The 15,412-nt window shown below is 42.9% G+C and overlaps 1 protein-coding gene across 9 annotated transcripts in view; it reads right to left on the minus strand.

Moving 5' to 3' along the window:
• The window catches only part of LOC148146771 (ELKS/Rab6-interacting/CAST family member 1-like), a 922,009-nt gene that overhangs the window by 851,526 nt on the left and 55,071 nt on the right, over positions 1–15,412 (minus strand). For all 9 annotated transcript variants that reach the window (XM_087997334.1, XM_087997331.1, XM_087997333.1 and 6 more), the window contains one exon: positions 6,287–6,361. In XM_087997334.1, the coding sequence (XP_087853460.1) occupies positions 6,287–6,361 (75 nt within the window). The remainder of the gene's footprint in view (positions 1–6,286; positions 6,362–15,412) is intronic.

The following is a 15,412-nucleotide window of genomic DNA, read 5'->3' on the forward strand; positions in this document are numbered from 1 at the left end:
AGGAAGTAGAGAGAGAGAGAGGGGAGAGAGAGAGGGTAGAGCGAGAGAGGGTAGAGAGGGAGACAGAGGGAGGTAGAGAGAGAGGGTAGAGAGAGAGAGAGGGTAGAGAGAGAGAGGGTAGGTAGAGAGGGTAGAGAGAGGGTAGAGAGAGGGTAGAGAGAGGGTAGAGAGAGGGTAGGGAGAGGGTAGGGAGAGAGAGAGAGAGAGAGAGAGAGAGAGAGAGAGAGAGAGAGAGAGAGAGAGAGAGAGAGAAAGTAGAGAGAGAAAGTAGAGAGAGAGAGAGAGAGAGGGTAGAGAGAGAGGGTAGAGAGAGAGGGTAGAGAGAGAGGGTAGAGAGAGAGGGTAGAGAGAGAGGGTAGAGAGAGAGGGTAGAGAGAGGGTAGAGAGAGGGTAGAGAGAGTGAGAGAGAGAGAGAGTAGAGAGAGTAGAGAGAGAGTAAGTAGAGAGAGGTATCTGCGAGCTGGCGTTTGGCCTCAGCGGTGTAGAGAGCTGGCGTTTGGCCTACACCGCTGAGGCCAAACGCCAGCTCGCAGATACCTCCTCCTACTGCCCCCTTGACCATGACCCCACCCCCCACCACCAAACCATCATCTCCCAGACCGTCCATAACCTCATCACCTCAGGGGACCTCCCATCCACCGCCTCCAACCTCATAGTACCACAACCCCGCACCGCCCGCTTCTACCTCCTGCCCAAAATCCACAAACCTGACTGCCCCGGACGACCCATCGTCTCAGCCTGCTCCTGCCCCACCGAACTCATCTCCTCCTCCCTCGACACGGTCCTGTCCCCATTAGTCCAAGAACTCCCCACCTACGTCCGTGACACCACCCACGCCCTCCACCTCCTCCAGGATTTCCGCTTCCCCGGTCCCCAACGCCTCATCTTCACCATGGACATCCAGTCCCTGTACACCTCCATCCCCCATCACGAAGGACTCAAAGCACTCCGCTTCTTCCTTTCCCGCCGTACCACCCAGTACCCTTCCACCGACACCCTCCTTCGACTGACTGAACTGGTCCTCACCCTGAACAACTTTTCTTTCCAATCCTCCCACTTTCTCCAAACAAAAGGAGTAGCCATGGGCACCCGCATGGGCCCCAGCTATGCCTGCCTCTTCGTAGGGTATGTGGAACAATCCATCTTCCGCAACTACACTGGCCCCACCCCCCATCTTTTCCTCCGCTACACTGATGACTGTATCGGCGCTACCTCGTGCTCCCACGAGGAGGTTGAACAGTTCATCCACTACACTAACACCTTCCACCCCGACCTCAAATTCACCTGGACAGTCTCGGACTCCTCCCTCCCCTTCCTAGACCTTTCTGTTTCTATCTCAGACGACCGAATCAACACGGACATCTACTACAAACCGACCGACTCCCACAGCTACCTGGACTACACCTCCTCCCACCCCGCCCCCTGTAAAAACGCCATCCCATTCTCCCAATTCCTTCGTCTCCGCCGCATCTGCTCCCAGGAGGACCAGTTCAAAATACGCACAACACAGACGGCCTCCTTCTTCAAGGACCGCAATTTCCCCCCCGACGTGATCGACGATGCCCTCCACCGCATCTCCTCCACTTCCCGCTCCTCCGCTCTTGAGCCCCGCCCCTCCAACCGCCACCAGGACAGAACCCCACTGGTCCTCACCTACCACCCCACCAATCTCCATGTACAGCGCATCATCCGCCGTCACTTCCGCCACCTCCAAACGGACCCCACCACCAAGGATATATTTCCCTCCCCTCCTCTATCAGCTTTCCGTAGAGACCACTCCCTCCGCGACTCCCTTGTCAGATCCATACCCCCCACCAACCCAACCTCCACTCCCGGCACCTTCCCTTGCAACCGCAGGAGGTGCAACACTTGCGCCCACACCTCCCCCCTCACTTCTCTCCAAGGCCCCAAAGGAAACTTCCATATCCGCCACAGATTCACCTGCACCTCCACCCACATTATCTACTGCATCCGCTGCAGCCGGTGTGGCCTCCTCTATATTGGGGAGACAGGCCGCCTACTTGCGGAGCGATTCAGAGAGCACCTCTGGGCCACCCGGACGAACCAACCCAATCACCCTGTAGCACAGCATTTCAACTCCCCCTCCCACTCCACCGAGGATATGCAGGTCATTGGACTCATCCACCGCCAAACCACAACAACGCGACGGTCGGAGGAGGAGCGTCTTATCTTCCGACTGGGAACCCTCCAACCACAGGGGATGAACTTGGACTTCACCAGTTTCTTCATCCCCCCTCCCCCCACCTTGTCTCAGCCGAATCCCTCCAGCCCGGCACCGCCTTCCTGACCTGCAGTCTTCTTCTTGACCTCTCCGCCTCCACCCTACTCCGACCTATCACCCTCACCTTGACCTCTTTCCACCTATCACATTTCCAACGCCCCTTCTCCAAGTCCCTCCTCCCTACCTTTTATCTTCTCCTGCTGAACACTCTCTGCTCATTCCTGAGGAGGGGCATGTGCCCGAAACGTCGAATCTTCTGTTCCCTAGATGCTGCCTGACCTGCTGTGCTGTTCCAGCAATAAAGTTTCAGCAATGGATGAATGGACACTGCACAACAATCACCAGCCAGGAGTGTTCCCTCCCAGTAGGAGAGCACTTCAGCTGACCGGGACATTCGACCTGGGATCTTCGGATGACCATCCTCCAAGGTGGACTTTGGGTCAGGTGACAACACAAAGTGGCTAAGCCGAGACTGATTACCAAGCTCAGTACACGTGGGGATGGCCTCAACCGGGACCTTGGGTTCATGTCACACTACAGGTGACCCCACTGCACTACATACTGTCATTCACTCTCTCCCTCTTACACACACACTCCTACAGACCCATACAGTCATGCAGACCCTCTCTCATCTGCTCACAGACACACCCTCTCACAGACTTACACCCCTTTACACTCACACATAAACACACTCTCTCACAGACGCTCACAATCCCCCATACACACAAATAAGTTTGTGGGGTAAATTTGTCCTTCAGTATTAAATTTTATTTTGCTCAAAGACTGCATGAATCCATGTAAGATTCTGTAAATTTCTTTTATCGAAATAGAATCAGTCTAAACATTTGGGCACAGACAGCCTCACAGAGGGCACCTCACACTTTCAATGCATTATCTGAGCTGACATAGCACTGATTGTTGAAGTTCACTTGAAAATGTAACTTTAAAAAATGTTCTGGGGTTTACATATAAAAATACTGAAACCAACTTGGTCATTCTAAAAAGGTGAGAGACTAAAGCAACCCAAGTCTTTTTCAATATATAATTTCAGTTGCATCACACTGTACACCTTTGCTATAAATTCTTTGTCTTATGACCTTATACTCCACAACCACTCGATGTCGGAGCAGCACTTCAAAAGCTCGTGCTTCCAATTAAACCTGTTGGACTATAACCTGGTGTGGTGTTATTTTTAACTTTGTACACCCCAGTCCAACACTGGCACTTCCAAATCATGACTGAGAAAGAATGAGACAGTGACCAGGAGAGAACAGGATGCAGACTGGGAGAGAACAAGAATGACACCAAGAGATTGAAAATGAGATCAGATTAAGCATGTTACTGGATCTCTCAAACTCCGTCTCTTTTCTCTCTTTTCACGTCATGACCTTTGCATTCCAGGATTTGTCTTTGGGCATCAGCCTTGAACTGTAAGAATGCTGCCTTTGTCAGCATCATTACCAAATCAGTCCTGGTAATAATGATGCTGAAATCCTACAGTCAAGACACAGGAATGTACTGCAGATGACTATTTAATCCCACTGTCCTGGAAAAACAAGCTGCACTTAGAATTCCTCCCTTCAATCAGACTACTTTAACGTTGAGATATTGATCTTCTATCTTTTGAGCCATTTTGATAAGGAGTTGAAACTTTATTGCTGGAACAGCACAGCAGGTCAGGCAGCATCCAGGGAACAGGAGATTCGACGTTTCGGGCACAGGCCCTTCTTCAGGAATGAGGAATCATTCCTGAAGAAGGGCCTGTGCCCGAAACGTCGAATCTCCTGTTCCCTGGATGCTGCCTGACCTGCTGTGCTGTTCCAGCAATAAAGTTTCAACTTTGATCTCCAGCATCTGCAGACCTCACTTTCTCCATTTTGATAAGGAGGTCAATGCTCATCACAATTGATGTGTTTAGCAACCAAACGTCCCCCACATGAGTCAAGTGATATAGATATAACATTTTGATTTTTGATAAACAAGGGCATTATTTTAGATGCCAGTGCTTTGATGTAGGATACTGCCATGTAATTTGTCACAATCATGGCATGCTGAACATACGTTGACTGCAGGAGAACATCATTTACAATAGTTATTCCCACTCTACTTTTTCTCTCCAGATATTGGAGCAATGGCCAACCCAGCATTAAATTTCTCCAGAAGAATGATCTTTTCTTCGTTGGGAATGGAATAAGGCCTTCATCAAGATTAGGCAAGAACTTAGTGGGCGGCACGGTGGCACAGTGGTTAGCACTGCTGCCTCACAGCGCCAGAGACCCGGGTTCAATTCCCGCCTCAGGCGACTGACTGTGTGGAGTTTGCACGTTCTCCCCGTGTCTGTGTGGGTTTCCTCCGGGTGCTACGGTTTCCTCCCACAGTCCAAAGATGTGCAGGTTAGGTGAATTGGTCATTCTAAATTGCCCATAGTGTTAGGTAAGGGGTAAATGTAGGGGTATGGGTAGGTTGCGCTTCGGCGGGTCGGTGTGGACTTGTTGGGCCGAAGGGCCTGTTTCCACACTGTAAGTAATCTAATCTAATCTAATCTAATCTTGACTCCAAGGGAGATTTATAGACCAGAGTAAGAGCATAAGCACTGATGACGTTGACCATATTGGTTACAGCTAAGCTATATAAGAAGTGTTGTACATTTCTACAACCAGGCAGCTCGCTCCATAGATTGTCACTTTGATGTATCGGAGAGATATGTGTGGTCTGACAATTCCTTGAGTTATGCCATCGGGAGTTTCTTGCTGCTCGTTGGGACACACATGACAGCATAATAACCATCAAGATCACGTGGACTGATTGTGACTTATGCTGTCATGTTAAATAAAGTCACATATAGGCTCTAACAGGTCTATATGGAAAGTCATGTGCAGTACAGAATTAACAACAGGGCTGTGACCGAGTGAGTCCCTAATCAAGAATCGATACCCAGGCAACTCGACATTAGCATGAGGAACAAAATATCTTTGTGCAGCATCCTCTGTGGGTACTCCTCTCCCAGATGCCCTCTGCTCACTCCAAATGGGGCAGGGAGTAGAAAACAAATCCCTAAAATACACTCTCCCACCTACTATGGACCACACTCTGTAGAATCAACGTCTCTATGGTCAAAGTACATCTGTCAACTTAGACTGTCAGAACACTATGGAATAATCTGAAGATCAACCATCCAAAATGAAGATCTGTAATTGTAACATATGAACCATTGAGACTCCAAAGTGATACTGATGTTCTCAGCTAAAAGAAAACACCTTCTCCTGGAAAGGAAAGGAAAAGGAAAAGGAAAAGGAAAAGGCTAGCAGCCACAATATTATCCAGTGTGTTAGTTTGGTCATCTGGAAAAGGACCTCAGATGCACTACCAGAAATTCCCAGTTGTATAAATGAATAATGTCATGCACATAGACAGATATAGGCTATTCAGTCATTCAAGCCTGAATTGATGCTAACAGAGTAAAGGTAGTTGAATAACTAATGTTACCTTCTTAAATAATGGTTCCATTTAATCATGACCAGAGTTTTGCTCTCAACAGTCACAGTCCAAAATCTCAAAACAATGAATACTGCAAGCTCAATATTCAAAAGGGTCAACATTCAAAAGATCAGGAATCAAGTGGCTTTTCATATTATGTTTGTTACCAACTCAGCTTTTATTCCAATTCAATCTCACAAAAAGAAAATGTAACACTAGGAGTAAATGTCAAAACATATTTATGGATGTGGAAAAAGGAAGTATTAATACATCACAACCTCTGTTATCCAAATGTCAATTATCCAAATTGCAGATTAACCGAAAAGACCTCGAGGTCCCATAAAAACATTATCAGTTACCCAATCAGTTATCCGAACAGAATATTATCTGCCCGTCTCGAGATTGTTCTGTATACAAGTCCTGAGATGCTCTATCAAAGATTGTCAAACACCTTTGAAATTCAAACAGAAATCAACATTCCCCATGCAAATTTAGATAATCCACTGAACCGTTATAGACACGCCAATATGATAATAAAAATAAACAAAAGTAAAGATCTTTATTTACCTTCATTTCAATAACAGTCTGCAGCGCTTTCGTTTTAGTTGATTCTGGAGCCACGTCAATTCTCCGATGAATATCCTGAAGAGATGAAGGAAATGATGGTTACAGTTGACATTTAAGCCAGTATGATGTTTTCGAACTCTCTCTTTAATTCAGGGCAAAATGATGGGGATCATGCAACCAGTGCTGAAGTCTGCCTGACATGCCCGACTGATCTGCCTGTTATAGATTAAAAGGAAGGCTAAGATAGGGTTACAAGGAGATTAATGCAAGGAATTCACACTTGAAATTGTAAAAGGTAGCTATATTGTCACTAGAAAGATCAAGTAAGGTCTTTGCACTTGCAAACGGTATTTAAGATGCTGTTGGGAATTCTGAGAGTTTCCAGGTTTGAGGCAAGTGTTAAGAATACCAGGTTGCAAGTACTGAATATCTCAAAAGGTCTGTTATTCTGTAAGGCTCCAGGAGAAGAAAAGTAGCTACAGGCAGCAAGAAGCTATGGTCCACTGCACGGGAATGAGCGTGCGCCCCCAAATTCCTGAGTAGTTAAAACAAGGTTGCAAGATTCACTTAGTTCTACCATCGCAGTAATCGCTCGGGGACAATGTAAAATACACCCATGTAGTGAGCGGTTTCAATTAAAACTGAAAGAATTGTGGATGCTGGAAATCAGAAACAAAACCACAAATTGCTGGAAATCAGAAAGAGCTGAAAATGCTCAGCAGATCTGGCAGCACCTGTGGACAGAAATCAGAGTTAGCACTTCAGGTCCACTGATCAAAGGTTACTGGACCCAAAACATGAATTCTAATGTCTCTCCACAGATGCTGCCAGACCCGCTGAGTTTTATCAACTGTTCTGAAAGTAAAAAGGGAAAGGTTTTGGAGTTTGAAGCACAAGTTGCATGCAAAGATTGTGTTTAGAAAATCAAACCTTTAATCCTTTATTGTAGTATACCATCATAAAACATGACATCTTGCTGTATCATTCTTTCAGCTACAGATTGTTCTACTATAACACGATAGTTGCATTCTTGCATGACCTCGTGTTCTAGAAAATCGCACAGTAGACATAATGGGGCCTACGGGAAAAATAGGTTTGGGACGAACTACCAAAATTATCAGTAAAAATCAAAACAAAAATAATAGTTACCCTAACGCGTTAGTACAGTCTAGCTAAATGTTAAAATCATATTTTAATGAAATAATGCAATAAATTTAATACTTTAAGGGATTTCGGTGATTGCTGAGTTCCAGTACTGTGTTAAGACAGGGGCTGAGAGTCATCATCAGCATCATCATTCTTTTCAGGTGCGGTTCTGGGTGCAGGGTTATGAAGAAAGAAAATATTTAGTCCAGAAGTGGACAGCTATGGCTCATTGTCCTCAGACAGTTTCTTGGGGACTGGCTTAAAAAAGGAATCTTGCTTTTGCTGCTGTCCTACTGTGCTCTGCATTGGAGTCATTGTCTTCTAAGAGCTGCAACTGCTTCTCAACTTCCCTCAGGATAGAAGACAAAATGGAAAGTTTTCATAGTGCTGCACTTTGGACTTCATCATCTTTATCTTGAGTTTCAATTTCCCCTGCAGCAACACGTTGTTTAAGATCAGTCTCCACTTCTTCAAATCCAATTTGCTGTGCAAGAGTGCACAATGTTCTTTGATTGCTGGAAGCTCCTTTGATGGTTCAACACCTTTATAATCATGAAGATAACCTGGGAGAAGTTTTAACCAAACAGAATGCAAGCAGGATTATTTTAATTAGAAAGACGGAGGTTGAGGGGGGTCCTGACTGATGTCTACAAAATCATGAGAGGTATAGAGAGGGTGGATAGTAAGAAGCTTTTTCCCCAGAATGGGCAACTCAATTACTCGGGGTCATGAGTTCAAGGTGAGAGGGGAAAAGTTTAAGGGAGATATGCGTGGAAAGTTCTTTATGCAGAGGGTGGTGGGTGCCTGGAACATGTTGCCAGCAGAAATGGTAGAGGCGGGCAGGGTGCAGAGGGAAACAGATCCTTAGAAAATAGGCGACAGGTTTAGACAAAGGATCTGGATCGGCGCAAACTTGTAAGGCTGAAGGGCCTGTTCTTGTGCTGTAATTTTCTTTGTTGTTTTTGTTCAGTCCTTACTAACATCACCCCTAGCCTACATAATGATGTCAATGACATTCTTAATGATAAAGCTCTTCCAAAATTGAAGAACACTGTTCTCATTAACCCCCTTGGTAGCTACTGCATCCTGGTCCATGGGTTGAATGAGAGAGGTTGTGTTTGGAGGTAGAAATAGCACTTTGATGTTTTCAGAAACGCACTAATGGTGGGAGGATGGCTTGGTGTATTGTCCAAAATGAAGAGAATCTTGAAATCCAAATCTTTTTTCCTGCAATAATTTCCAAAATCATCCTCAAAAACGCCAACAATAAGGTCAGAAAAAAACTGCCCCATCATCTTTTGCTTGACCTGAAGTAAACACAGAGAATGGTCTTAAGGTAACCAGGGATAGAATCGCATGATAGCCAACGGGAGTTTGCATTTTTTTTTTAAATCATTCCCCAATTCACCGATCGCACTACAACCAAATTGCATTGATGAAATGCACATTATAGGAGAATGACGTATATTAACTTTATAAAGGAGCTTGAATTTACAGTTATCAGTTTTGCAAGAATATGATAAAGCTAAATTTATGAACTTGAATCCCTTCATGTTTGCGCTTTGATTCTACACTGAACTTTCAGTATGTGCTCAATGTTAGCATGTGCCTACTTAATCAGTGTTGCATCATCACTATCAAAAGGTTAAATATGTCCACATGGTATCGTTTTCCAACAATACTGCAGTGTTGAAAGACTGCAACTCTCTGAAATGTTTGGCATAATCAATTATATTAATGGGCACTATCTTACGACTTGGTGATTGATTCCCACCATTACATTCACCATGGAAGTAGCTGCTTGTCTGTACTTTACAACATGGAAAAGCTAATTTTTCACTTATATATTCATATAATTTTTTGCCCCCGATCTCATAATATTGCCAAACCGAGATTCCTGCAAAGTTCAAATTGTTTACAAATCAGAAGGTACTTAGTTTGGGTATCCAGAAAAATCAACGCTGAACTACCTTCAAAGCCAAATTACAGTCATACAACATAAAAACAGGACCTTTGACCCAGTGTCTGCGCAAACCAACAAAAACCAAACTACATTAATCCCATTTACTTGCACTTGGTCCTTAGCCTATTATACCTTGCTTTTTTAGTACCTGTCCAGATACTTCAGCGTAGCAAGAGTACCTGCGTCCACCATGTTCTCAGGCAGCATGTTCCATATTTCAGCCGCCCTCTGTGTGAAATAATTCTCTCCAAGATCTCCTCAAAACACTTGCTCCTCACCCTCTAAATATGCCCTCTGATCTTAGTCAAGTCTGCCATGGGGAAAGAATTCTCACAATCTACTGTCTATCCCTCTCATAATTTTGTATGCCTCCTCTGCTTAAAAGAAAACAAACCCAAGCCCTCCAGTCTCTCCTCATATCTGAGACTTTTCATTCCAGGCAACATTCTGCTGAATCTTCTCTGTATCCTCTCCATTGCAATCCTTCAGATAGTGTGGCGACCATCTGTGGTCTAACCAATGTTTCATGAAGTTGTAACAAGACTGCCTTGCTCCTATATTCTACAACCTAGCTAATGAAGGCAAACATCTGTATGCCAGACTAAAAGAGATTACTATGAAGGACTCTCCTTCTCAACCTCTCTCCTCAACTGTGGCATGGTGACCCCACATTAAACTTCCAATCATCTCTCTCTAATAAGAGAGCAATCCTATCATTTAGTTAGACCATGGTAACATTATAGAAACAGGCACTTCAACTCATCCATGCCAATCAGGTTTCCTAATATGAACTACTCCCATTTGCCTGGTTTGGTCCATATTCTTCTATGTACCTGTGCATATGTCTTTTAAATGTTGTAACTGTATCTGCCTCCACCAATTTCTGATAGCTATAATCAAATTGACATTGAGCTATGTACCCTATATAGTTCTACATAAGTTGTAAAGCCCTACACTTGGAAGGATAAACATGTCAACAAAATACTTCCTGTTCACAGAATAAGAAAAGCTCCACATTTTGTGGACAAGACATATCTGAGCAATTTTCCCACGTGTACATTTATTCTTGTAACTGTACTGGGACTGCTTAGTTGGGGATAATTTGGGGCACTAGCCTTCAATACAATCGCGACAATGTTATCAGAGCCCCTGTCTTTTTTAATATCCAAAGCCTTCAGGTCTTTTATATCAATGTGGCTGAAGGCTGGCAGCTGGGATCTGAGGAGAAGACTGAGATGTTTTGTCCAATTGATACTTCTGGTTTAGGATGCTTCCAAATATTATAGCCTGTATTTTGCACTCATTTGTTGGGCTCCCCTGTCGTGAGTAGGTGGATATTTATGGACCCTCCTCCGAGAGTGTCATCATTCAGAAAGAAGAAAATTCCAGATGAAATATTACACAAATTAAAACTGAAATGAAAAATGGATTTCTGGACATGCAAATTTGGAGAAGTAGGGCATTTACTCCTCAGGTCTGCTCCATCATTCAACAAAAATCAGGCTGATCTGTGATCCTGCAAATTCCACTTGCCCACCTGCCCCCATACTTCTGATTGCCTTGCCTAACAGGAACCTTACCTAACAGCCTTGCCTTAAAAATATTCAATTACCCCTATTCTCACTGCATTTAGAGACAAAGGTCACAAAACGCTCAAAAAGAATTTCCACCTCTGTCCCTCATACCCCCTAGTTCTGCACCACTCATCCACGAGAAAAAATCATTTCCAAATCTGCTTTATCAAGACCATTGATGATTTTATATACATCAAACAGGCCACTGGTCACGGTTCAAAATTCCAGTGGAAGCAACTCCAGCCTATCTAACTTACAAGCCCAGCAGCTCATTCCAGGTATAAAACATGGTAGTAAGCCTTATCTGAATCAACTCCAAAGCATTTACATTCTTCTTTAAATAAGAAAACAAACTGCATAGAAGATTTGAGATGTGGTCTCACCGACACACTGTTCCTTTTAAGTTCAATTCTTCTCATAATAAAGGATAGCATTCCATGAGCTTTCAGAGTTGCTTGCTGTATCCGAATATAAACTTTGTGACACATACACCAGAACACATTGAACAAAGAACGAAGAACAATGGAGCACTGGAACAGGTCCTTCAGCCCATCAAGACTGTGCAGACACAGGATGTCTTTTAAACTAAAAACCTTTTTGTCTCTACGCAGTCTATATTCCTCTATTCCCTACCTATTCATATCTGTCAAGATGCCTCAAACACTGCTATTGTATCTGCCTCCACTTCCTTCTCTGGCAGCACATCCCACCCTCTGTAAAAAGAGGTCAGTCTGCTGCTCAGAATTCTGCATCCCTCTCTATTTAAGTAGTTCTGTTTTGTTATTCTCCCTGAAGTGAATGACTTCACATTTCCTCACAGTATATTCCATCTGCCAGATTTTTGCCCGTACAACCTTTCTCTTTACATCAGCAATCTTTTGTTCTCTTGGCAACATATTTTCCTACCTTTCTTTGCATTACCTTCATCTAATATAAATTACAAAAAGTTAAGGCCCCAGCATAAATTCTTGCAGGACTTCACGCGTCACATTTTGCCAATTAGCAAAAGATCCACTTGTGTATACTGTTTTCTGTCAGCCAATCCTTTATTAGTCCCAATATGTTACCCCGCCAATATGAGCTCTGATTTGGCCCAATGACATTTTATGTTCCGTCATGCCAGTCCAAAAATCAAAGTCAACAGGCTCCCCTTATCTCCGTATTCCTCATTCAAAAAATTACAATCAATTGGTTAAACATTATTTGTTTTCCATAAAACCATGTTGACTCTTCCCAATGACTGAATTTCGCTAAATTTCCAGCTATAATCTTAAGTCATTGATTCCAACACCTTTTCAATGATGAACATCAAGCTAACTGGCTAGAGTTTCCAGTTTGCTGCCTCATTCCGTAAGAATTCACTCTGATGAAGCCTTTCCACAATCTAGCAAATTTTGTGAAATTAACACCATTGCATCAACTAACCATTAGGTGGTGAGGAAGCCAACCTTCATTCTCGCCGGTGTAGCAATCGCAGATGCAACTTTCTACAACAGTAGTGGTAGAAGAGACCACTGCATACTCCTCCTATTGTCAAAGCCCCTCTTCACAGTGAAGAAATACCGCCACACTAAATGGGACAGACTTCAAACTGATCAACAACTGTGTGAATAGTGATATGACTCCACTTGCAAAAACATTACAGTGGCAGAGTTCAAAACAATGCTGCACTTCATCTTTTTGTCATCAAGAATAACTCATTGGCTGAAGTGCTATTTTTCCCCTGAAAGCTAATCCCTGCAGAGAAATTCTTTTTCCTTGAAGAGTGAATGTGAGAGACAGAATGTGCACATGTATGCTTTTTGGGAATATTTAGAGGGATAAGCATTTATGCTTTGATATAATTGACAGTTTAGCTTAAGAAACGAATGCACTGCCTTTGATGAACTTTTGCTTTGATAATTAACCAATAATTGTGTCAAGAAATCTAGTTAATAAGATCAGCAATCTTATGTTCTCTAGGAGCAGGCACAGGTAACTCAACCCCTCAAGCCTGTTCCACTATTTGATACAATTAGGGTAGATCTCATCTTGGCCTCAATTCCTTTCCTACCCACTTTCAACCCATTACTAATTAAAAGCCTATCTATCTTCTCCTTAAGTTTACTCCATGTCCCACCATCTACCCCCATCTGAGGTAGTGAATTCACAGATTTTCAGAGAAGTGGTAATTTTACCTCATCTCTATTCTAAATCTGTTACTATTTATCCTAAAACTATAGATTTATAAAAGTAAACCAATTTTATCAATTTCCAAGGGTAGAAAATTTAAGTTATCAGAAGTTTTCAGCTCTTCACTATTGCACTGATGTTCTAAACCCAGTTTCTTAAGAAGCAGTGCCCTCTGTTGCTATGCTACAATATCACAAGTTACATTGCATATCTTAAGCTAATGCAAAGGTCAAGTACAGTTCTCATTTACATTTGAAGTTCAAGGTTCTCACAATTCAACTATTCAATGTAATCGTGGTGCAATGGTAGTGTCCCTACCTCCAAGTCAGGAAGCCAATCTTCAAGTTTCAATTGCTTCAGGTGTGTAATAATATCTCTGAACAGTTGATTAGAAATTACCTCGTGTTGTTTAGCCTCCGAGACATCCACTAAACACTGCAGCAAAATCAGACCTGCTAAAATATATGAACTGTTCTTTTGAGAATTGGCAAAGAGCCTTGGTTTGATTAAATAGCTATTATAAAGATGCTGTTGCAGAGACATGATCAAGGTTGGGAACTGAATATTGATGCAGTAATCATGCAGGACTTGAATCTTCATGAATACTGAGCAAATAAAGTTTGTACTCAGTCTGGAGGAGCTGTTCATGAAACCAATCAATAGTTTTGCATACCAGTACCCAAACAAACTATCTGAAGGACTGAAACAAAAAGTCTGTGGATGAGGAAAATCAGATCAAAATCAGAAGAAAAGAAAATAAATCACTGGAAAAACTGTGCAGGTCTGGCAGCATCTGTCGAGACAAAGCAGAGTTAACATTTCAGGTCCAGAGACCTTTCTTCAGAACAAATCCCCACATTCTCTGTGCTAGTTAGAATTCACTCTTTTTTTCAAAAAAGTTACTCATGTTGTAACAGCCCACAGCAACAGCTGCTCAACAGACCATCAGCTCCCAACCTCTCTGTAATGACACTTCACAATTTTTTTTAAAAACTGCACAGAGAGGCAATTTAGAAGAAGTGTTCCCACGCAGGTCCCAGTCTGGTATTCTCTCAGAGGTGAGTGAAGGTTCCAGAGCTGGGCTGTTGTTATTTACTTATTGACCAGGGAGGATGTTCCCACATAGATTCAAACTAGGTCTTTTCCAGATGGTAAGTAAATGCACGTAAGTACAACCAATCTTTTATACCGAAATTTTCTTTTCATTTGTTCAAGGGATGTGGGTGTCACTGGCTAACCCCATTGTTGATCCCTAATTCCCCGCGAGAAAATGCCTTTTCGTTGTTAGATCACAGGAAATCTGTAGTGCTTCCATAACAGTGCTGGGGCGCAGATGAATAATGATTGCAAGTTTGCACCTCTGTTGCTAGCTTAGGTACTGAAATAAAATATTACCAATTACTTAGCAAGTTTCTGGTGTGTTTTGGGATGGTTTTCTCGAGCAATATTTTGAGAAGCCAACTGGAGGACATAACATATTAGATGTTATGTCCATATTATGTAATAAGAAAGGGCTAACTATCAATCTTGTCACAAAATAACCTTTGATGATGAGTGACCACAGTATGACAGAATTTTATATTATGTTTGAAAGTGAAGTGGTTCATTCTGAAGCAAGGGTGTTAAGTTTGAATACGGGAAATTATGAAGGATTGAGGCATAAATTGGAATGGGAGTAGGTGGATTGGGAAAATACATTATAGGCATAACTATGCAATGGACAGTCTTTCAAAGAGCTTATGCTTGAAATGTCAACTTTCCTGCTCCTCAGATGCTGCCTGACTGGCTGTGTGCCTTCAGCACCACATGTTTTGACTCTGAGCTCCAGCATCTGTAGTCCTCATTTCCCCCTCGCCTCTCAAAGACGACGACTTATCATAAACCATACATTCTTTCAAGATGAAAATAAACTCAAAAGGATCAGTCAACTGTAACTAACAAAGGAAGTTCAAAACTGTATAAAACTAAAAGAAAAGGCCTATAAATTTGGAGAATGCAACAAAAGACGACCAAAAAAAACTGATAAGGGAAAGGGTGAAGAGAATACGATGCAATCTAACAAAAAATAAAAACCAATTGTAACTGTTTTTACAGGTACACACAGGAAGTGTTTTCGAAAACAAATGCGACTCCAATACAAACAGAATCAGGAGAACGTCCTGCGTGACAGCATGAAGAACCGAGATATTGTAAAGAAGCTAAATGATTATCTTGTCTCTGTTTTCCTGGAGGAAGATTCCAGAAATCTCCCAGAATCAGAGATCTAAGTCA

This window comes from Chiloscyllium plagiosum, unplaced genomic scaffold (genome assembly GCF_037043375.1).
Source record: "Chiloscyllium plagiosum isolate Xiang-an unplaced genomic scaffold, Cpla_swu_hap1 HiC_scaffold_19, whole genome shotgun sequence".
NCBI classification, from domain to species: Eukaryota; Metazoa; Chordata; class Chondrichthyes; order Orectolobiformes; family Hemiscylliidae; genus Chiloscyllium; species Chiloscyllium plagiosum.